Source organism: Grampus griseus, assembly GCF_964374135.1.
Source record: "Grampus griseus genome assembly, chromosome: 12".
NCBI lineage: Eukaryota > Metazoa > Chordata > Mammalia > Artiodactyla > Delphinidae > Grampus > Grampus griseus.
In genome coordinates this window covers 21,870,340-21,894,585 of record NC_139006.1, presented here as the reverse complement: position 1 = coordinate 21,894,585, position 24,246 = coordinate 21,870,340, and the positions used below count along the sequence as shown (strand labels likewise).

At 46.7% G+C, this 24,246-nt stretch overlaps 1 protein-coding gene across 1 annotated transcript in view; it reads right to left on the bottom strand.

Annotated features, from left to right (window-relative positions):
- The window catches only part of ZNRF3 (zinc and ring finger 3), a gene marked incomplete at its 5' end in the record, with an annotated part of 145,824 nt that overhangs the window by 32,195 nt on the left and 89,383 nt on the right, over positions 1 to 24,246 (bottom strand). Inside the window, one exon of the mRNA XM_082667800.1 lies at positions 22,765 to 22,890. Coding sequence (XP_082523926.1) covers positions 22,765 to 22,890 — 126 coding nt within the window. The remainder of the gene's footprint in view (positions 1 to 22,764; positions 22,891 to 24,246) is intronic.

Here is a 24,246-nt window from a genome sequence, read left to right as displayed (position 1 = left end):
TAAACAGAGGAATGAAATCTAAAGATGCAGTCGGTTCTTCTACATTGAGCTACAAAAGGGAGCCGCTTAGAGTCAAGCTCGTTGCATCCTTTCACCACTGCTGGGAGCCTCGGGTGTCTTTGCTTCTGGTCACATGAAGGGGTTGCAGTAAAATGGTCCACAAGCTTTTGTCCCCACCCTGGCTTCTGTGCAGTGCACTGCTGAGCTGCCCTGGCTCAGGGATCCCACAGACATGAGAAATCACATCACCCAAGCCTGCCCGACAGGTCAAGCAGCCCATGGGGCTACTGCTCCTGGGGGAAGGGACTGAGGGCGTGTAGGGCATTAACAAATGACTTCAGATGACTGAGTGACACCAAAGATGCCACTACTATTAAACTGCCTTGTTAAAAAAACAAACAAAAACAATTTTAAAAAGTGGCGGGGAAGGGGGAGCACAAAGCAAGAAAAACAACAGTGGTAATTCGAGTGACATTTCTCAGCTCTTCCTAGGGGCAAGATTTGGGCGAGGATCCTCACTGTTGTTTCAGCCCTCGCACGTCTGTGTGACTTTCTGGCAACATGGAAATAACCAGGGCAAGAGGAAAAATACAGGGAAAGATATTTACGGAACAATATTAAGACTACGAAGCCTTTTGCACTGTTTTGTTTTTTTCTCTTCTGAGCATGGAGATATTTTAACATTATTAACAATGCTAGGCTGTTCTGGGAAAGACCACCACCAATATTCTGTGACGACTGTGGTTGCTTATGTTAGAGAATGGTACCCACTCCAACCCAGGCCCACCCCACCAGTTCCTCATGCTAATGGAGTGAAGCATCATTGCCGTAAATCCACTATTGTTCAGTTTTCTCCGTGTCATAGCTACACCGGCAATTGAAAAATCTGTGATAGAATTCGGTTCCTGACACGTGAGTCCCTTTCCAAGCCCACTGTCTTCACAAGTTTAGCAGGCAACGGTTTAAGCTGATCATTAGGTACAAGCTGACATGCAAATGATCATATACCCTCCTTTCGGTCTGATACAGCTTTAAATTAGCTGTGAGGGTGTAACATGGCCAAGATTTTCTACAACAAGGGTCAAGTTGCTACCACATTCTGTCACCTAAGCACCACACTCCCCAAAGAGCGACAGGATAAATCAAGGCCATGGTGGGAAGGTTTTCTTTTGTCTTATCTCTTTCAAAGGACCAACGTGGCCTCTAAAAACTTAGTTGTCTTTTTATTTCTGGATCTACCCGTTTCCCAATGACTTTAAGTAGTTTCTACAAGCCCCAATGAAAACTGAAGCACGAATGCGAGGTTGGAACAGGGCCAGTTGCTGGCACTGACAGGATACTCTCCACTGGCATCATCTTGCCAGGCAGTGGCCGAGCTACAGCGGCCTAACCACAGGCATGGCGCGGGAAGACAGACGTCCTGGGGTTCCCTGAAACCTCACTTCAGACAGTCTGAGCAAGCTGAGGGCTTGTGGGAAACAGACACAGTGGACACGTCCCTCTGGCACATGACAACCAGGAATGGGTGGCAGCGCTGGGCTCCTCCCCAGTCGGGGGCGTGGACTGTTGGTCAGGAATCTGTCTGTCCTGTTACACATGCACAAGTAGAAGAAGAACTGCCGTCTGTAGGCTCAGCTTCTAATTCAAAGGACGTAACTAACGGGCAAAGAGGAGCTGGGTGGCCTAGAAAGAGCAGGTCTGAAGTTACCTCAGGACCTGGACAGAGCCAGGAGGTGGCTGTGGGTAAGTCTCCTCCCCGAGACTCAGTGTATTCATCTTAAAGGCGGGTATCAACTGGCTCCCGGAGCTGTGAACACCAGAGGACACTCTGTCTGGACAGAGTGCAGCCCAGGGCTCAGCACGGAACTCAGGAGAAGTGTGCTTCACACATTTGACTCCAAAAAGTGTAATTTCCCCTTATGAACTTTTAAAGTCACTCAGGCACAAGCACCCAGTGAACTTAACGATGAATAAGGTAACAGCCCTCAATTGTGCATAAAATGCTCAGGCACACAAAGTTCTCACGCGCCCTTCCCACACTTACCAACATGAAGGACGAAGGGTGCCTCAAAGATCAGCTGGGAAATGGCACATCGCTCGTGCTCATGGTAATTATCTAGAATTGTCTAAAATTGATTCTATCATTTACCAACAGTCTTATACTTTGGGCCCAGAGAACACTGCTCATTTGCCTTTTTAGGACAAAAGAGTAAAAATGAGAGAGATCATCTGTTCTAGCCCCTGAGGGTTCCTGGGCAAGTCAACGATGTACCCACAACAAAACAAAACAGGTGTATGTGGATTCTCTACACACGCGATACTTCCGGATAATCAAGAACTAAGAGGTGATCAGTCTGAAAGGAGCATAGCCCCTCCACTTCATGGCCAAGATCAAGAAGCATAGACTCATGTGCAAGGCTGAAGACATAAGAGGGTCCCACCACCCAGTGCCAATTCGACCTTGGCCTTGGCACCTCAGAGCTGCAGTTCCCCCTCACTGCTTTGCATTTTGTTCTCACTGTTCTCCTTCGGGACTTAAGAAACTTCACTTGCAGTCTAAGCGTGGATTTGAGCATCTCATGGGGCGGGGGCGCAGCCCGGGATCCAACTTGGCCAACAGCTTCAAACGACTGGCCAATCCAGGTGACCCAGCTCTTGGCCCAGACCGAGCTCTTTGTTTTGGGTTAGGCTGGTGGTGGGGTCCCCCGGCTGCGGTGGGCCCACATTGTCAGCTTGTTGCTTCTTTCCCAAAAGAGGATCTTGTTACAAAGAGAAGCTGGAAATTTCTTTGCACACAAGCAGAGACATGGCGGCCCTGCAAAGGCCCCAGGGTAAGGATTAAAGAAAAACAAAATAGAAACCCTTCCATCTCTAATTAGGGTCTTCATTTGCCAAAGTGCCATTCCCCAACAGGAGAATTTACATTCAGGCCGTTGCTTGGAGTTACTTGGAAAACGTCTCCCAGCAGGTTGGTTCCTCGGTTCAGGGTCCTTTGAGCCAACAGTTTCTGGTTACTTGGAGGAGAGCTGCCTGCATATTGTTTTAACTGGCTTGGCTTCTGCAGCCAGCTTAGCTGTGTGAACAATCTCCCATTCAGAATCCAAAGATAAAAGCACAGTTTGGTTGAAAAATCTTTTTTTCTTTTTTAAACTTGGGAATTATAGGTTTTGGAACTGGCACTACTTCTCTCATACACAAGAGTGTTCCCCCCCCCCCCCCGCCTTGGTTCTCCGCCAGCAAAGGCTGCATCCTGGAGCCCGGCCAGCCGCCAGCCCCCACTTCCTCACCATTCACACCATGGGGCTGGTGGCAGCTGGCCACGGAGGCGGACAGGAGCTCCCCATTTGCAAGGGGTCAACCACAGAATAGTGCAGCCAGCTTGCTGGACCCCTGTGGCCAGCCTAGGAACAGCCTTGGAACCTTCTGTGCAGTTCCGTATCATTCTTTGTAACCACAACAGCACATCTTCCAACATGTCGAGTCCCCGAGAGCCTGGCCCAGGAAGTAAAATTTCTCTTCCTTTCTGGAACTCTCAGGACAACAGTAAATTCTAAACCAAGACCGAGTAGTAAGATATGCTTGTATAACTTTCTATGTGTAAGAAAATGTTAGCTGATGATGAATTAAGGAGCAAGTGCAAAAGAGAGAGAAGAGACAACAAAAGCACAGGCCACAAAAGGAAAAAAAAAAACTGGAGAATCTGGATTTCAACTCAATTAAAAAATGGGCAAAGGACTTGAATAGTCCTTCTCCAAAGCAGATATACAAATAGCCAATAAGCACATGAAAAGATGCTCAGCATCACCAATCATTAGGAAAATGCAAGTCAAAATCACAGTGAAAAACCACCTCACACCTCTTAAGATGACTATTCTACAAAACAAAACAGAAAACAAGAAGTGTTGATGGGATGTGGAGAAATTGAACCCTTGTACATTACTGGCGGGAATGCAAAATGGTGCAACTGTTGTAGAAAATGGAATTACCGTATGACCCAGCAATTCCACTTCTGGGTATATACCCAAAAGAACCAAAAGTAGGGTCTTAAAGAGACATTTGTATATCTGTGTTCATAGTAACATTATTCACAATACCCAAAAGATGGAAACAACCCAAATGTCCATCGAGGGATGAATGCATAAACAAACATGGTGTATACATACAGTGGGATATTACTCAACCATAAAAAGGAAGGAAATTCTGATACGTGCTACAGCATGGATGAACCTTAAAGACATTATGCTAAGTAAAAAGCATATAAAAGGACAAATATTATATGATTCCACTTACATGAAGTACCTGGAGTAGTCAAATTCATAGAGACAAAAAGTAGAATGGTGGCTGCCAGGGGCTGGGGAGAGGGATGAATGCGGAGTTAGTATTTAACGGGTACCGAGTTTCAACTGAAAATGAGAAAGTTCTGGAGATGGATGGTGGTGATGGTGGCACAAAATGTGAATGCACTTAATGCCACAGAATCGCACACTTGAAAATGCCTAAAATGGTAACTTTACATTATGTATATATTGAACCACGATTTAGAGAGAGAGAGAGAGAGAGAGAAGATTCAGGGTAAAAAGAATTAGCGCCACAGGGAAGGGAAATTAGAGCCCTGTTTGTGTTTTACGTTGGCCGGGCAGGTTCTACCAAGTACCACTTTAGTTCAATCATGTAAAACTTCTCTGGGATTTTACATTTTAAGGCCTCTGATACGTTGTTTTATTCCTCTCTTTTACTTAAATTGCCACAGAATAGCAATTTACAGCAACATCATAGAAATGTCCAAACTGGGAATCTATTTCTAGGCCTAATCACATCCTGATTCCCTCTGCTGGGACCACGTGCCCCTCCCCTCCACTGTGTGTTCCTCTTTTGCACACCTCTTGACACACTCCCTGGAAATGCCTTCCCTACCAAGGGGATCTCCTGTCTACTAAAACCACACAGCCGGGTCAAGTTGCTCTTTCTGACCCACCCTGGGACACACCAACTACACACCAGCAGGCTACTCCTGCTGGCCCCACTCCTGGCGTTTCCTCCTGCATCCCTTTCTTACCCCAAACCCACCCATTCTTGAAGGTTCGGTTTCACCTCTTCTGTGAAGCCTTCCCTTGCTAACACACCACAGACCCAGAAAGACTTTTAAGAGAAAGCAATGTATAAGCAAAGACCTGAAGGAGTCTGTCCTAATTTTCTCCCCATGACGGCCCTGCAGTGCCCAGAGGGTGGTTGGAGCCCTGTGGACACCCCGAAGCTACCTCTGTAGATCAAGGGACCGTGGCAACCAGGGCAAAGGAGTACGTGGGAAGCTGTAGTTCTGAGCCATCAGGTAAATTTAACATCCTGTACACATCCGCATCTTAAATGACAAACTCTGGCCCAATAACTGAATAAACCTTCTTGGTAACAAAAAAGAGTAATTGGCTCCTTATACTATCACAGCCACAGAACTTGGACAAACAATAGAACTGAATTGGAGAATCAATTTCGAGCGGTGAGAGACATCCAATTCTCCTAATCCTTCTATTAAAGCTGCCAACAAGGATAGTCGTTAGCATAACTGGTGAAAAACCAATAACCTTCTTCTGAAGAACTGCTAAATTCAAGCCAAGAGCCATCACCAATGCACCCTCCACCTGCCATCCCACGCCCATCCCATTTAGTTCTGTCCTGAGAACACACAGAAAGAAAACGGTGCTCATTCGTTCAGCCTTGAAGTACTACGTCCAAGTTAGGCCTGACACTGGGGAGAAAGGAAAGACAGAAAACCCAAAAGGTTCAAGTGAATCAAGAACCCTAACCTCTCTTTCCTAGTTTCTTCAAGACACGTGCCTGACACCTAAAAGGGCCAAAGTAAATCACACCACCATTAATTTCTGCATGTCGAGGTAGATAAAGAATCTCGAGAGAGTTGGCTCAGAACCTGGAATGAGGGAAGCCATCACCTCCAGGAGCATGCACTCGGGTGAACAGCCATCCCTGGACCCCATGGCCACGGCCAGACTCTGAACAGCTCAAGGTCTCCAACTCCCACTAGTAAGAATACAATTTGGAGCATGTACTCTGCCCACCAAACAGGACATGGTGATGATGACATTTTTTAATACACAGAACTTGTGCCATCCTTGCATGTCCTTCCTCATCATCTGAGTGTGCAAACGAGAGAAGTACCATTTCAGATAGTTTTGTAAAAAGGAAAGAGATACAGTTTTTATAGAAGGGGCAAATGAGCAAGAGAAAAAGAGGAGGTACGATCAAAATATTACAAAAGGTAAAGACAGGTAGCAAATTAACAGCTGGAGAAACATCCAATTTCCCACACATGTTCTAGCTCAGGAAGCTCAAGGCAGAAATTAACATCTTGGGCCGCAAGCGAGGGGGGCAGGCTTGACATTTGAAAGGTGAGCTCTCAGAGCACATTCACCTTTTACTTCCAGCATCACTGTACAGCAGCCCACCCAGATGGTTAACACTGATTCTGTCTCTCCAAACAATGTGAGAGGCTCCACTCCTCTGCATTATTCAACAAACAAGCAAAGATGAAAGTCAAACCTGGAGGTGAGGGGTAGGGTGACTGCTCTGGCATCCGTGGTCCTGGAGGAGTGAGCAGATACCCCCCTCACCCTGGCTCTGGGGACAGGAAGCCAGGGTCACCTGCCTTGACTCCATTCTCTGCTGACCCCAAAAGCTAACGGAGAAAGTCCCACATGGCCTGCCAGTCCCATGACCTTCCTCAGTCCAAGCCTCCTCTTCCTTCCCCTCTCCTACCCCCAACAAGGCCACCTCTCTTCCAGTTTATAAGGGCCTTAGGCTTTGTTCTTTCCTTCAACTTCAGAAAGGCTCCCAAAGGCTCACCACCTGTAATCTCTACATCCCATCCAAATCTAGCCGGGGCACGCGAGACGGGCGTACACATGCACTCGCCTGCCCTGTGCACATCCACACGCTCTGCTGAGGGTATTTCTGCGAGGCTGCACAGCCTCACTCGGCAGAGGCAAGGTTTTCCTCCTGGCAAGCGAGGGTCAGAGGCCTGGCTCGGAGGAGCTGCTTATTGTGTGGCCGCCTGGGGCGGGCAGCTCAAGCGCCGGGAGGGGAAAGGTTCCCTTTGAAGCACATGGCGCTGAGCGCTTCCCAGTGACCATGGAAACAGGCGCAGTGGGTTCCCAGCCTGAGAACCAGGGAGAACAGCCATGATTCAAACACAAAACACACACTGGGTCTGAAAAGCAGAGACAGGAGGGGCTGGGGTGAGGGGCAGGCGGCTGAGCTGGCAGGAACTGAGCGGCTCCCTGGTAGGAAAATCTGGCCAGTGAAGCCAAGCAGGTTCACAGGGTTTCCTTTTCATTCCCGAGGCTTTCTTCTCGCTCCCGTCACTGCCCCTCGGGTCCTATTCAGCACCTCATCAGATCAGTAGAGCCGGGCCTTTGGCTGGCCTGCTGGCGGCGGGGCCTGGAACCGGGAGGGAGGTGATCAAAGGGGCCGCTGGTGCAGCCACCACCCTCCTCCCGCCAGCCCTCCCGCCCTCCTCCGATGAGGCCCTGCCAAGGTGATCCAGTGGAAGCCACTGGGGGAGGGCAAGGAAGAGAGGGAGTTTTCACGTCTGCCGTTCTGTTAGAAGAGACACAAAGCACAGCTTGAATGGAGGAGACATGCCACTAGCAGGTCAGAGCAACCTCCTTCTGGGATGTCTCTGCTCTTAAACCAGGAGACCCAGAAGCCACCTAGAATGATGCACTTGGGGTGCACGTGGATGCCCAGCCCCCCTGAGACATGCTACTTCCAGGTCCTCTTTCATAGCTGTCCACCTCCTAACCCTCGAGATGGATGACATTACACTGAAAAAGTTACCTGAGATGCTATGCCCCGTCCCTTCAGCGTTCCAATTTAAAAGGGGAGAAAAAGCTATCGGGGATTTTTTCAGCAAGGAAGAGGAAGCTATGTGATTAGAATCTGTTAAGGAGGAAAGATCTCTCCCTTACTGATAAGTATCTTTCCTCTCGGGTCGGATGGATCAAAGTCCAACAGCGTCCTACTGGGCACAGGGCCAGGGACAGTGAGAGAAGCGAGCCCACTTCTCGGCCAGGCCTTGTCGCCACCGCCGAGCAGGGTAGGCTCTGGCCCTGACCAGCAGCTCTTGAGGAAGGCAGTGTTTGGACAGGCCTGTAATTTGAAAAGCCCATGAGGTGCGTTTTCCCTTGCTTACCTTTGTTGGGCTGCCAAAATATTTACTTGACTTCTTAACTCTATATCTCTGAAACACACCTGCATTGCCTAAAACAGGCAATTTTCTTATTTTCTCTCATTCATAGAAGAGAGCCCAACCTCAGCAGAGATGACAATAGCACAGAGGGATAAAGAGGGTGAGGGCCTGGTAAGAGATGCAGCTTTACAGAATACCACCTTCTTAACATAATACAATGCTTAAGAGATGGGTGTATACTGCATTTGTCTTTTTTTTTGGTGGTGATGGGGGTTCGTTTGCAGGGCAGTGTGGATAGCTGAAAGCAATTCTACAAGTAATCCTTTTGCAAAACAAACTGACTACTTTGACCTTTAGGGAAGAGTCCATTTCCATGTCAAGTAAACATTCTGTGTGGTAGCCAATTGCATCCAGTCTCCTATCTATCGGATCGATGGATGGATCGATCTATCTATCCATCTTCACATAATCATGATATAAAAGCTAACTGCACTGTAATATGAGCAGAGGAACTCAAGACTATGTAACAGGAAAAATGGGGTGCTTGAACAACAAACAGTATTTGCAGGGTCTTAGATGAATTTCAGATGCTATAAATGACACAGAAATAACTACAAAAACTTTTCTCCCTTTTCTCGGTGCTTCTGGCCCCACGAGAAAGAACTTGGGAAAAGTCTCAGGTCTAGCAGGCATGAAGTCACTGCAACCACCAGCTCCTCTGCCATGTGTGCCCGTCTATCAGCTCCCATTTCTGCCGGGCGCTTTCTGATTGCCAAGGCTGAGTGAAGTCAGGCCTTCCAGACAGGCTGTGGGTTATGGCTAGAACTCAATGGAAGGTCCCTGCACTGCCTGTTGGTGCTGCTCTTAGGAGCACAGCATCCTGGTCGATGACCCTCAACCCCGAAGACCGTACCTACACTCTCTTCTGAGAACGGGGGTGTGGCCATCAGTTAGGGGGAATTATTTTCACAGTCTGGTGCTCATCAGTAAACCTTTGAGAGAAAAATGATTTTAGAAACATTTGAAGATCTTGAGTGTTCTAAAATGGGACCTTTGAGCTATTGTCTTTTCAAAGACACTAATAGCACAGCAGAGGTGGGAGCCTTACTGACAGCTGTCACTCGCCTACGTCCTTTCTGTAGCATTTGGCTCTTCTTTTCCCTTTATTTTGATAGACTGTCTTGTCTTCCCTACTTAAACCTGACAGAATATAACCTTAAACCCTAAAGAAATCGGGTCCCTAACTCTGGTCAGCAGGAGTATCCATATTCATGGGCATTTGCTGGGATTCTAGGAAGTGGCAGGCCAGTCTCTTCCAAAACCATCATTAGCTAAAAAAAGGAGAAGGCTGGGCAGTAGCTCTGCTGCCTTTCCATGTATTTAACCCAGCCATTCAGCTACTGAGCTGGAACTGAAGGAGTCCTCACCACTGCATGCCCCGTGCTGGACCAGCCACCTGCCACAGGATACGTGGAGACTGTAGTGGCTCAGATGACCCCGGTGAAATCAAGGGATCTGGAGAGCAGCTCAAGACAAGGACTGGCGATGAAGAGAGACCAGTGCTTCCTGGCCCTCTGTTAGCTTTAAGCTTCTGGAAAGAAAGAGAATAAATTCTTTATTACAAATCCCAGAAGGGCTTTAAATATACGACCATGTAAAATACCACACTAAAGATGACTAGTGGGTCTCAGTGAAAGAATGAGCTTTCCATCCTGTGATAAACCACAATGGAAAAGAATATGAAAAAGAATATATATATATATATGTATAACTCAATCACTTTGCTGTACAACAGAAATTGACACAATGTTGTAAATCAACTATACTTCAATAAAATTAAAAAGAATGAGTTTTCCAATGGTTTCTTAGGCATGACACCAAAAGAAAACAGATCAACTGAACTTTGCTGAAATTTAAACTTTTATGCTTCAAAGGACACTAGTAACAAAGTGAAAGAAGCCCCATAGAATAGGAGAAAATATTTGCAAATCATGTGTCTGATAAGGGACATGTATCTAGGATACATAAAGAACACTTACAACTCAATAATAAAGAGATAAATTATCAATTAAAAAATGGGCAAAGGATCTGAAGAGATATTTCGCCAAAGAAGATATACAACCCTTCAATAAGCTCATGGAAAAGATGTTCAACATCATTAGCCATCAGGGAAATGCAAATCAAAACCACAATGAGATACCACTTCATACCCACTAGGATGGCTGTAATCAAAAAGACAGATAATAACAAGTGTTGGCTAGGATGTGGAGAAATCATACACTGCTGGCAGTAATGCAGAATGTGTGGCCACTTTGGAAAACAGTCTGGCAGTTCCTCAGAGGTTAAACAGTTACCATATGACCCAGCAATTCCACTCTTAGTTATTTATCCAAGAGAAGTGAAAACCTATACCTACACAAAATCATGTACACAGGGACTTCCCTGGTGGTCCGGTGGTAAAGAATCTGCCTTACAATGCAGGGGACACGGGTTCAATCCCTGGTCAGGGAACTAAGATCCCACATGCCGTGGGGCAACTAAGCCCGCACACCACAACTACTGAGCTCGTGCACCTCAACTAGAGAGCCCGCGCACCACAACTACAGAGCCCATGTGCCCTGGAGTCTGCGCGCCACAACTAAAGAAGAGAAAACCCACATGCCACAACTAGAGAGAAGCCTGTGCGCCACAATGAAGAGCCCGCGCACCTCAACGAATATCCCGCATGCTGCCACAAATGTCCCGCATGCTGCAACTAAGACCTGATGCAGCCAAAAATAAATAAAATAAATAAATAATAAATAAATCTTAAAAAAGAAATCATGTACACAAATATTCACAGATTATTCTTAGTAACCAAAATGTCCATCAACTGATAAACAAGCAATAAACACACAATGAACTATTTGGCAATAAGAAGAAATGATGTACTGCTGACTGCTGCTTGCTGCAACACGGATGAACCCTGAAGACATAATGGTAAACAAAAAGAAACAAATACAAAAGACCACGTTCTGCATGACTCCATTTATACGGAATGTCCAGGATGGAAGGGAGATAATGGCTCAGTGGTAAGGGGTTTCTTTTTGGGTTGATGGAAATGTTCAGACATCTGATAAGGGACTTGTATCTAATAATATTTAAAGAACATGAAAATACTAAAATTGATTGTGGTGGTAGTTGCACAATTCTATGAATATACTAAAAACCACTGGGCACTTAGAGAAAAAGAAGCCTTCATGTGGGAACAATCTGATCAGTCATTTCTGTTCTATTTCTGTATAGAGTCCAATCATCTATTTCTTGAACAGAAATGGGTAGAAAAGTTTTGGTGGTGAAACAATCTTGGGTAACCGAAAGTTGAAATAGGCTTAGTAGTTGGTTTTAACCACAGTATACATTTCCTAATAAAAACTTTGTGTGCGTGCTGGAATGGAGTGAAACTTGAATATGGCAATTACAATAATGAACAGATTCTGAAAGCAGCTCCCCATGCTGACAGAGTTGGGGCAGGGTTATGATATACTCACTAAGTGGGAGAGGATGAGGATTAACTAGGATTCCCTGCTCTAAAGAATACCACAAACAGGCATTTGCTTTGTTGATTTACTGATGGATTAATTCTTTTAAATGTGTTCGCAAGCATATTTCATTTAACTCTGGGACTGTGTTCTAAAACAACAAAAATTAAAACAGTGTGGTATTGGCCCAAAAAGGGATACAGAATTTGACAGTAGATAACACAGGATGTGATTCTGTTACAGAATTCAGTAGAACAGAATATATTTTTTAAAAGGAGGAAGATACATAAAATGAAGGCAATGACAACTCTGAGAAAGAGAGAGACTCTACTTAGCCACTCCCTGATATTACACATCAAAATAAATTTTGAGTGATTTAAAGGTGCAATATATTAAAACCAGTGATCACAGAAAATGTAGAAAAGGCAAAAATGATTCTAAGCTTGCAAGGGAGGGAAGAAAATAATTAAGTTTAAAAGCAATAGAAGAAATCATGAAGGAGTGATGACTGTAAAATTTTAAACTCCTGCATGCCAAGAGAGCTAAAACAAAAAAAAATTAGTAAACAAAAAGGGCCAGTTTAAAAATATTCCAAAATGACAAGGAATTAATACATTGCTATAAAAAAAAAACCTACATTAAGATCCACACATAAATGAGCAAGGGACCAGAATAGACAATTCACAAGAGAGGAAATTTAATTAGTAGATGGAAAAATGCTTGGCGCTTAATACTTGCTAATAATCAAAGAAATGCGAATGAAAACAATGAAGTACTATTTTTATCTTTCAAACTAGTAAAGAAACATTAATGATAACAGTCAATGTTAGCATTGTTTCTGTGGAAAATGGTTCACTCTTACTTCACTAGTGGCAAGGTAAACTGAGGGAACTTTCCTGAAAAGCAATTTGTAACTGTTTGCACCAAGAATCATTTAAAAAATGTTCATATCCTTTGATCTATAATCTCCTCCTGGAATATTACCATGAGAGAATAATTCAAAGAGGGAAAAAAAACCCCAAAAGCCCATCTTACATAAAGAAGGCTTTCAGTTTGGTTTCTTTGTAAGGATTAAAAATAAAACAGAAGCAATCTAATTACTGAACCCTGGGGGAATGGTCAACTACATCACGGTATGTTCTATTGTCATGTTATGCAACCAATAAAATGATAGGTTATGAAGATAATAGCAAACTGGTAAAATGACTAGCATATGTTATTAAGTTTGAAAAGGCAGAACAGATGTTCATACCTTCATAATAATTACGTTAAAAATCAGACTTGTGTTCCCTGGAAGACAGGAAAGGAATAAACCAAGATTGACAGTACATGTGTTAAAGGAGCAAAATTAAAGTTGGGTTTTTTCCTTCTATTTTTAAATTCTCCATAGTTAATTGTTTCATGCAACAAATATCTACTGAGTGCCCACTATATGTACGAGGCACTGTTCCTGGCACTATGAATATGAGAATTACACACTTAAAAAAAAAGACAAAGGAACCAGAAAATTTGTTAGTTACAGAAACAGTAAAATAAGTTAATGCTATAAATTTTGGATATACCTTTAAAATTAGGGGTTAAGATTAGGGGTTATAAAAATGTTAAGATTCTAGGGCTCCCCTGGTGGCGCAGTGGTTGAGAGTCCGCCTGCCGATGCAGGGGACACGGGTTCGTGCCCCGGTCCGGGAAGATCCCACATGCTGTGGAGTGGCTGGGCCTGTGAGCCAGCCTGCGCGTCCGGAGCCTGTGCTCCACAACGGGAGAGGCCACAACAGTGAGAGGCCCGCACACCGCAAAAAAAAAAAAAAGTTAAGATTCTAGCAACTGAAACTCTAAAAAAAAAGGAAAAACACTAAGAAAATAACTCATTTTAAAAGCCAATCTACTATGCTTACAAATAGATGAAAAAGAAAGCTTTTGAAGCTAAACGCTTTAAAATTTGATTAAGAGCAAGCCAAGGTAACAAAAGTTCCTTGCATATTCCACATTCTTTTCTCTGAGGTTAAGTTAAAAGTTGATACATTTGTGAACATCTATCAGCAACCGGGTAAGGTGTAATAGTGAAGGCCGAGGGCTTTACACATGCCAAGAAACAGCCAAAGTTCTTCAGGCTGACTAGAATTTTATTGCATCCAGCAGTGCATAGAACTACTGGAATGTGTTGATACTCTTTTATTATTTTTATAACTAGCAAAAATGATGCAGAATTTAAAGGATTTCAGTATCCCAATTGTTTAGACTGCCTCGAACTTAAAACAGCACAGAAAGTATTAGAACACACAGCCCGAGGTCTGATTTGGAAAATAAGATCACCAAAGCTGAATGCTACCTTTTATCAAATGAAATATGGTGCTTTCTGTAAGGGGAACAAACACGAAAGACAGAGGACGAGGCAAAGAAGTGGCTTTTGTCCGCAGTCTGAGAAGGTCTTGTGACCAAGGTTAGCAGACAAGATCTGGCCAGGGGCTTCCCTGGTGGCGCAGTGGTTGAGAGTCCGCCTGCTGATGCAGGGGACACAGGTTCGTGCCCCGGTCTGGGAAGATCCCACATGCCGTGGAGCGGCTGGGCCCGTGAGCCATGGCCACTGAGCCTGCGTGTCTGGAGCCTGTGCTCCGCAACGGGAGAGGCCACAACAGTGATAGGCCCGCGTACCGCAAAAAAAAAAGAAAAAAAAAGATCTGGCCAGTATTCCCGTTCCTCCACGTCTTCACCCAATGGGTCTCTCCGCCCAGGTTGGGCACCCAGGCGCCCTCCTGCACAGGTGCAGCTCAAGTGCCCTAGACTGTGAGCTGGTCAAACCTTGTGCACAGGTTCTCCACGTAGATCGTTAACCAGTTACATGCAGTCACTGTCAAGACAGGCCCCCACCAAATCTGAAATACCCCTGGACATGGCCAGAAACGCACTCGAGGGGCAGCCCGCTGCTGCTTATTTGGGTTAATTCACGCACACAGCCAGGTGCGTGCAAGACCCCTCTCTCTGAGAACAGTGAGCAGATGGGACTTTGGGGCTTATCTCCAGGTATAAGAGATTCAGGTCACCTGACTTGGGACTGGTACTATACATATTATCATGACTTAATATGTTAGGTTTTAACTTCGGTTATTATTCAAAATGGCCTCTCAAAAGTCGACAAGGTCATCAACTGTTTTTGATGGTTTTTCTGCTGGCTCATCACACCAGTCCTAGTCTTCCAGGACAGCCTCATTTGTGGCCCCTGCTCTATTGATGGCCTGGCTCAATCAGAGGGGACAATGGCCAGAAGGAGTGTAGTGAGCCAGGCTTCCCCCAGGCTGGGGAGATGGCCATCAGCCTGTGCTCCTTGGGTTGGCAGAAACATTATTTGTTCTGTTCACTCGCTCTATCTTCAAAACTCCCTTAAGTCTTTCAGAAGATTTCAAATAATGGTTTCAGTTAGCCTTTTATAGCTGAAAATGTCTCAGACCTAGTTTAAGAAAAAAAAAAAAAAAGTCTTGTGCTTAATATAGCCTTTTAACCAAGAGGTTCCTGGAAGATTTAGGCATAGAAGAAAAGCAACAGATTAAAAGTTTGTGACTTTCAAATCAGACACATGACCTTAGAAGAAAAGTGGGAGTCCCCAAGTTTTTCCTTTTTCCATTCATATCATGTCAATCTTTTCCTCCTGATCTGATTTCTTTCACTAAGTTCCTTTCTTGTTTTCCTTTTTAACCAAAGATGGGAAGTATTTACCCAAGTACTCCTTAAAATAAATCTGAAGAGCCTTCCAAACTTCCTCTCCAACCAGAAACCCACCTCACCTCAGGAGTATGTTTAGAGAAGGGAGGAAATTGATATTTGTTGAGTATTCACACACTCCGAGAACTCGACACACATCATTTTTTTAATTGTCACAACTATCTTTACAGAGGGCAATATGGAGAAACAAAGACCAAGAGAGGTTAACTGGCCTAAAGTGAGGAGCGCAGAGGACCGCAGGGAGCCCAGATCGTGAAGCCACGCAGCATAGTTGCAAACCGTGCTCCCCGCGCTCCTCACGTGGAAACACAAACGTGCTCTAACACTGCTCGTGCACTTCAACGAACACACCACAGGACACCAGGAACCTGTCTCTGTACTGGAGGCCAGCAGGGCAGAGAAGCAAAGGATGAAGGAAGAAGTGGAATTTAAGGTCTTCTTAGGGAGAGAAAACGTGTCACAGAAAGACAGGAATTCTCAATGGTGACACTACTGACATTGGGGCCAGAATGTTCTTTGTTGTAGAGGGGCTGGCCTATGCCTTGTAGGGTGATAAGCAGCAGCCCCACCCCCATCCTCGCCTGGATATTTTTATCTGAAAACCAAAAATGTCTCCAGATATTGCCAAATGTCCCCTGGGGCGGTGTGTGTGTATGTGTGTGTGTGTGTGTGCGCGCGCACATGGGCGCACACTGTGTACACCCCCAGTTGAGAACCGCTGCAATAAGATGCCTTGGGTAACATGCTCTGGGAAGGTGTGACACAGGTAAGTGTCCCAAGCACAGGTGCTCCCAAGGATACCACGGCAATGAGCTGTGGGTAGTCACAGTACCCTGAGCTCAGGTATGTGGCAAATATCACACTCACTTCCCTGCCTCAAGAGGCCAATGCCTGTGATGGGGGCAGCTGCTCTGAGACCCTGCTCCAGTCAGCCACCACCTTCCTTTCAAGTCAGACCCTAAGATTTTAGTCCCACCATCGCTCTTGAGACAAAGCGGGGAATCTCATTCTCAGGAGCGCTAGGCTGGGCTCAGCCTAAGGGCCGGGGCACCCAATACTGCAGGAAATACCCATCTGTGACCAAACTCTGAACGAGAAGGGCACGACGAGCCCCCTGCCCCCTCCACCGCCCATCTCCAGAACTCTTCCACCTCCTCCTGAAACTCTGGCCCCGTTAAACTCTAATTCCTCATTCTCCCCTTCCCGCAGCCCTGGCAACCACCACTCTATTTTCTGTCTCTAAGGATCTGACTACTTAAGTAACAGCACTGTGAGTGCTGAAAGAAACTGAAGGATAATAAGGGAGGGAAGGAGCGAGGGAGGGAGAGAGGATGTGCACCAAGAGCTGCTAATTTGTGTTTCCAGCCACGCGTGAACCTGACATACACTCTCTCCCTGAGGTGCCTCGAGGTTCCTGTCTCCTGAGGTAGAAATGGGCAGAGGGGTTCAGGAACCATCCCAGGTCACATGGATTAAAGGGTTGGAACTGGGGTTTAAATTCAGGTTAGTTTGATGACTAAACCCCAGTCTTAACCATTATGTGTTCCCTCTCCTCCCAACCATCCTGAAAATATTAAATTCCTTTGATTCTGTTTTCTGCCTTGTGGTCACTTTGGTCACTAAGGTCTTTGTTCTCTTTGAAGAAGTTACCTAGACACTCCGAGGGCTGGATGTGGGTCGGTGGAGTGAACGCAAGGGTTCAGTTCTCCACTGACCATGCCCCCACCTGCCACCGGGTTTCGCGCTGCTCATCAGAAGAGCCAGGACTGCCGAGCCGCTCCCCTGCCTCACAGGCACAGCGGTTCCCGGCAGTGTCCACCTGCCGTGCGCTCGGCCAGGCTGCTGCTGCAGGTGGAGACTGGAGAGGCGAGATGAAGAGCCGGGAAATTTTCCGAGATGGAGACAAGATCGGGCCCGTCTAGGGTGGTTTGGCCGTAGACAAGCCGGGAAATCTGAAGGTGAACACGAGGTGTCCTTGGCAACGTCACAGGCTGGAGCCTCACCAAAGCGTTCAAGAGACTTGACGTCTGGGCCCATTCAGCTCCAGAAGCACCCACCAGCAGAGTAACCTGACCCTCCCCTCTCCCACCAGCCTAGACACACTGCCAAATGAACATCCCCACAACCTTCAGTGGCTCCCAGCTTCCTGGGGGATGAAGATGAAACTCCTTCACCCGAAACCCTCTTCCTGCCCCAGCAACTTTCAATGCCCCCTGAGGAACTTGCTCCCGTTCTTCCCGCCCTCTTCCTGGAGGTTATGCGCCCGCCTCAGAGCCCCAACCCCTCCGGCACTGGGGACGTGCTTCTCCTCACAACAACCACTGTCTGTGCCAGCGACTGGCCCTCGGTTCAGGGCAAGAGGAGGTGACTCTTGCCAGCACACAGGAACCAGAGCAGGCCCTTCCAACTGGCGCCTCTCTGACCGACCTGGGATAAACTGAGGCCATCGTCCAGCTGCTTGTGAGTGCACATGTGATTGGGTGACTGAGGGAGCTGCTTGGGGACGGTAGCCCAGCACTGCCCCCACCAGCTTCCTTCTGGAAGGCACACCTTCCACCCACGCCGCACACACGGCTGGGCAGTCGCAGTGTACTCCCAGCCCCGGATCACAGCTGACCAGACTACAGGTGAGCACCTGATCCAAGATGGGCCACTAAATCCCTTTTCTGGAATCCTTTAGACTTGAAACCAAGAGCGACAGCCCAAGGGATATTGGGGTGCTGTCCCCGACCAAGGAGGTGGGGGGTGGTGGAGAATATCGCAGATTCCCAGAAGACCTAAGCCCTGCGGTCGGCGGTTCCAGAGGAGCAGCAGCGCACCCATCACAGGCTCCCTGACGACACACTCAGGAGCTTCCAGAGCAGATTCCCCTTTCGGCTCAACACAGCTCAAGCACGGTTTCTATTCAATGCGACCAACAGTCCTTGCCCAGCCAGTGACTACTGAAACGCATCCGATTTTTATCTAGAAAAACCGGCAAAGGCAAAAGGAGGCAGGAGGAAGAAACCAGCGCTGATGCGGCGGCGTGACAGTCCTGATCTCAGATCTCGGCTCAGCAATTGGGAGCCGTTGGATCTCAGGTTAGGTTGAGATCTCCTCATCGTTAAGATGGGAATCTGGACACGGCCCCAGAGTTGGCCTGACAATGAGAGGAGACGCTGCTCGGAAAGCTCTCGGCATTCAGCGAGCACCCACCACACGAGGGCTGCTCTTACACTCTTTCCGGGCGTCCCCCGAGGGCCAGGCTCTGTGTTCAGGGCCCCTCGCAGTACCCCCAACACAGTGACAAGGGCAGCATGAGCCCCAAGAACTGAAGTGACCTTCTCGAGGTCACTCAGCCAGAGCTGCATCTCTTTGACCTAAATCCCTTGTTTTTCTTGTCTTTCTGCTAACTTTCTGCTCTCCTCCTAAGGACTGGCAAGAGCCAATATCATGCCTGTTGTCCACCCTGCCCTTTAAAACCATCCCTACGAGTCCACTCCAGCGTGGGGTGTGAGGGAGAGAGGCTGGTTTTCTTCCATGTTTGGTGAATCTGGGCCAGGCGGGCTGTGTTAGATCTGAGCACGTCTTGTGTGTTCCCTGCCACGAGGCTCTCCATGAGGTGGAAGAGTCGTAAGAACCACGGCTATTAAAGTCGACCTTCCAATGTCTTACCAATCCCGTAAGATGCTTAAATAATAAACACTGTTTGAACTGAAGGGTTAAAATGCCTGGGGCATAAACACAGACTCCTGCACTTTGCCGATGGTTTAAGACCCTTACTTTCAATAACAAGCTGCTCAGTAACGTCTATTTCTTTCTGTTTCAATTTCCGAGGACGTAAACTGTTGCAGGTTAACAGAGACTTTCAAGGCCGCACCTAGAAATCCCCAAAAACTGGAATGTCAAGGGGAGATTTTTAATATGATACAGAAGTTCAAAGTGTTAGACAATCAAGGAGCCCAGAACAGCCTCTTCACATGAAGTGGAAAAGAAAGGCCCAGAAAGCGGAAGGGATTTGCCCGGGGCCTGGCCTGGTGCCCTGGCCTGCTACGTTCTGGGGGAGCTCACTCCCACCCCAACTCTGCCCCCCTAGCTGATCCGACTGCCTGCCCTGCCTCCTCCAGAATCAAAAAGATTATAAGGCGGGGATCATAAATCATTTTTCTCTCATGAGTTTATAGTGTTCCTTTTTTGGAGTTCAAAAGCACTTAGTAATAAACGGAGGTGATGAGTTTACGTCTTTCCCTTTTAAAATGAAACTTTATTTGAACTCCTGGAGAGGCATTTACGTTTTCTTAATTTAGGACATTCCTCTGTTATTTTCCACATTTCACCCCATGGCACTTTCTGTGGGCAGGTGGGTGATGGGGGTAGGTGATGGGGGAGGGAGAGGGGTCTGCGTCTGCCCCTCCCCCTTCTCCCCCAGGCTCCTCCAAACGCCCGACAGCACCCCCACCCCCCACCCCGGTCTATGGTTTTCAACAAGTCTCAACATCTACACGGAGGAGTCCCTCCCCCACCCCCACGGGGACCTGGCTGTAGCGTCTTCCTTTTGTGCTTCTCTTAGCTGCCCACCTCCTTCTTGCCTTCACCACTAAGGGCAAAGAAAGGGTAGAAAACCATGCAGTGTGTCTGCAGGTGAGCAGGCCACCCATGAGGACCACTTTGCTCTTCCTACCCTAGCCTCTTGCCACTGCACTTGGGGGCTCAGAAAGAAAGAAAACAGTTAGCGAAGTTAATAAAATTGAAGCTGAAAACAACTACACTTAAGAACAAGGTGAGAGAGCAGAAGAGAGGGAGGGAGAAAGAGGAAGAGGAAGGAGAGGGAGAGGGAGAGGGAGAGGAAGAGGGAGAGGGAGAGGGAGAGGGAGAGGGAGAGGGAGAGATGCCTGACTCTTTGTACCTCCTGTACCAACCCAGGTTTTAAGCAAACGCTAAACCGTCTTGCTTTGTCTGGCCCAAGCGCGTTGGCTAATGATTTTATTCAGGTGTTAAGCCAAATTTCAGTAATTAACCACTTGCAAATACGACCTGGCCACCACCACAGCCTCTCCAAACAGAAACATGTTTCTCCCAACACGGAGAAACATGGAGTGGGGTGCTGCTTGTTAGCAGGTACAACCGTGCGCTTAGCTCCTGGGCCCCTGCATTCAATAAATACTTGGTGAATGAATAAACTCAAGAAATACTTAATGAGGCAATATATGTCGAGGGTTTTTATTCCCTGTGGCTTCACAGGCCGGCAGGCCAAACCATACAGAACTCTTCAAGTCAAACCACTACATGGTTGTCCCAGGCGGAGGAGGAGCAGTTGGGTTCTCTGAGGGACTTCATCACCACTAGGCCATGGGAGAACATGGGGTGTCTCCGAGGGGCCCTGTTCCAACCCATTTACAGACATGACAGACGCGTAGGTGGAGACCCACTGGAGTGGGGCAAACAAAATGAAGCTGAGCTGCTGAGCCCTGCACAGCAGCAGCTTAAGTACAGGAGAAAATATTCTATTAGGAGAGTGCTACCTACAAGGAAAGCACTGTTCCTAATCTTTGGATGGAGCTGGCATTTCTCCTAGGAAAACACTAACGTATTCTCAAGGGGGTCACTGCTCTCCGAGCATCATTAGGCAGCTCTGGCCAACTATTTAAACGATGAAGTATCGGGGCCTGGGCTGCCTAAAACACATTGATTCACCTTCGGGAATTATAAACCAAATAGGTAATAGTCCCTGTGGTTTTTTTTTTTTTCTTCTTCTCCTTCTATAAAAGGGCAGGGGAACTTGACAAGTGGTCGGAAGCTACTCAGAAGACAAGTGGGACACAAACGTCACAAATTAGATCCATGAGGGTCTCCTGGGCCAGAAGTCTTTCAGGAGACACCGGCTGGGACAGCTTTGACTGTGGGAAAGGCTCCCTACATCAAAACCACCTCTTCTCTGGCCTGAATCTCCTCAAGAGGTCAGAACCAGGACTGTTTTCCCCCCAGCTGTCTCCCCATGATACTTAGAACAGCAGCTTCTGAGAATATAAAAAATTCCCAAGCAATAACACTACCCTTAGGATATACTACCTTTTCTCCAACCAAAATTCTAACAACTTTCTCCAAACCTTTCCCTTTAACAAAATGATCCAGTTTAAAACAGGCTGTTGGGACTTCCCTGGTGGCACAGTGGTTAAGAATCCACCTGCCAATGTAGGGGACACGGGTTCAAGCCCTGGTCCAAGAAGATCCCACATGTTGCGGTGCAACTAAGCCCGTGTGCCACAACTACTGAGCCCGCGTGCTGCAACTACTGAAGCTCACGCCTAGAGCCGGTGCTCCGCAACAAAAGAAGCAACCACAGTGAGAAGCCCGCGCACCATAACGAAGAGCAGCTCCCGCTCACTGCAACTAGGGAAAGCCTGCGCGCGGCAACAAAGACCCAATGCAGCCAAAAATAAATAATTAAAAAAAAAACCAAAACAGGTTGTTATCTGTCATATTTTAAGATCATTGACAGATGGTTTTCCAAAGTAAATGTATTTCTGTCTTTTATCTTATACTGCAGCCAGAGGTAATGCTGACCCTTAAGGCTAAGAAAGTTTTTTTTTTTTTAGTACTTCTAAACGGAATATCAATAGCCAATGGCAGTGAACATTTCTGGAGAGCTTTCTCTGCTAGACATTTGTATCTCATCTCACCTGCTAACCATCCTATGAGGTAAGGTCTAATACAGGACCACAACTGCTATCTGCCATTCTGAAACTGAAAAAGCTCTACAACCCCAGAGTCTATTCAGAACTTACTTGGCAGCGAAACTTAATGGCCCTGAACTCATTTGGAGGCACAGCTGCCCTGAACTAACACGGGGCTATTTAGATTTTAGTTGTCCCACTTAATGTGAATATCCATGTAGTTTGCTACACAAATATGCATGTGTTTCGTTCCTGAGGACGGCCCCACGTCTCCTGGGAGTTCCTTAATACAAAATATGTGCATCTTAATACCTTTCTAAATGCCCCAAATCTCAGAATTCTGAAATATCTGGCCCCAAGGGTGTAAGATAGGGAAGGTGAATCTCTATTATCAACCCAGTTCACAGAGAAGAAACTGAGACTCCTCAAGGGGAAGTGGCCTGCCCAAGGCCACACAGTGGGCAGGGTGGAGCCCACTCTGAGGCTGGCAGCTGCCATCAGAGTCCAAGCTTCTGGGTACCATGGGGGGCTGCTCCAAGCCATGACTTCAGCCAGGAAAGAGTGCTGTGCCAGCAAGGCTCTTCTCCGTAACCGGCTGTTTGAGGAATTGGGGAAATAAGGGTGTGGAGAACACCAATCAAAACGGGAGCAATTCAGAGGGCCTCGTGCTTACCTTGCCGAGGACAGTGAGGCATGGTTTCGGGTCCAGTTCTGGTTGTTCCAGCTTCACCACTCCTACCCAGCCATATTCATACAAGTCCTCTTCATCATTGTTATTACACAGGCCCAGTGGGTGCATCTAGGAAACAAATGGAAAGAAAACTTCAGTAGGCAGGCTGCAGACCTGCTTGACTCCCGGTGTGCACGTCTCAGACTCAACAGTCAAAAACAACTTCAAAACTTAAAGTCATATGGGCGGGATGCATTTTTCAACCCATTGAGTGGATCCTATTTCAGTACAATGAGCTGAGCCCTGGAGAGAACACAGTAGAGCCACTACAAATAGACTTCACAGATGCTTTCTCACTGCTTTGTAAGCAGTGGTTACCTAAGGTGGACACCACCCAATGGGATGTAGGAAAAGAGAGATAGCGTAACTCCCACATAAATCCCGGTCTAGATGGCTGTGAAATACCATAACATTCAGTGGCAGCTACAGAGGAGACGAGCTAGGTTAGCATCCAAAACTATTTGGCTTCCAGACCTTGACAACACATCTACTTCAACTGATGCAAGAGGACCTCGAAACACATTCAGGAATTTATGGAGAGACCATTAGACATACAGCGGAATCACCAGGATAATTAACAGGCTGTTTAAAGGCTACCCCTGGTTACTGGAAAATAGACGAAATTCTTTGAGGTTTCTTCAAAATTTGCAAAACACAAAATCAAAGATAGGTAGGAGAGCACTGTCAAATTTTTACTAGTAAAAGTGCACTTAGTGGAAGCCTGAACACAGAATGGTACTACGGCTTGCGCTCACAGTTCTAGTATTGAGTTTTATCAGACCCCAGAATCCCTAATAACCATCTGAGAAGAGGAAGTCCTTGTGGATAAACCTAACCTACCGAGACGTGAAGGAGTCTAGCACGGTGCTAAACTCTTTAAATAGCTGGAAGAAATATGTCTTTAGAGTCATGGCATATTAGAGATACAAGAGACTGAAGAATCCACTGTGTTAGCCAGAATAATGGCCCATGAGACATCTATGTCCTAATCCCCAGAACCTGTGAATACGTTACCTTACAAGGCACCAGAAACTTTATAGACGTGATTAAGCTTGATATCCTGGATTACCTGGGTAAGCCCAATGTAATTGCAAAGGTCCTTACAAGGAAAAAAGGGAATCGTGGAAACAGAAGAGATATGACCAGGGAAGCAGGGGTTGGAGTGATGTGCTCAGAAGATGGAGGTGGGAGCCATGAGCCAAGGAATGCAGGCGGCCCGCCTCCAGAAGCTGGAAAAGACAAGGATTCTCTCTAGACCCTCCACAAGGAACGTAGCCCTGCTGACCCATTTTTGACTTCTGACCTCCAGAACTATGAGAGATTAAGTTTGTGTTGCTTTAAGCCACTAAGTTTGTAGTAACTTGTTATAGTAGCAAATAGGAAACTAATACAACCTCCTTATCCCCCACTCATTTTAGGATGAGA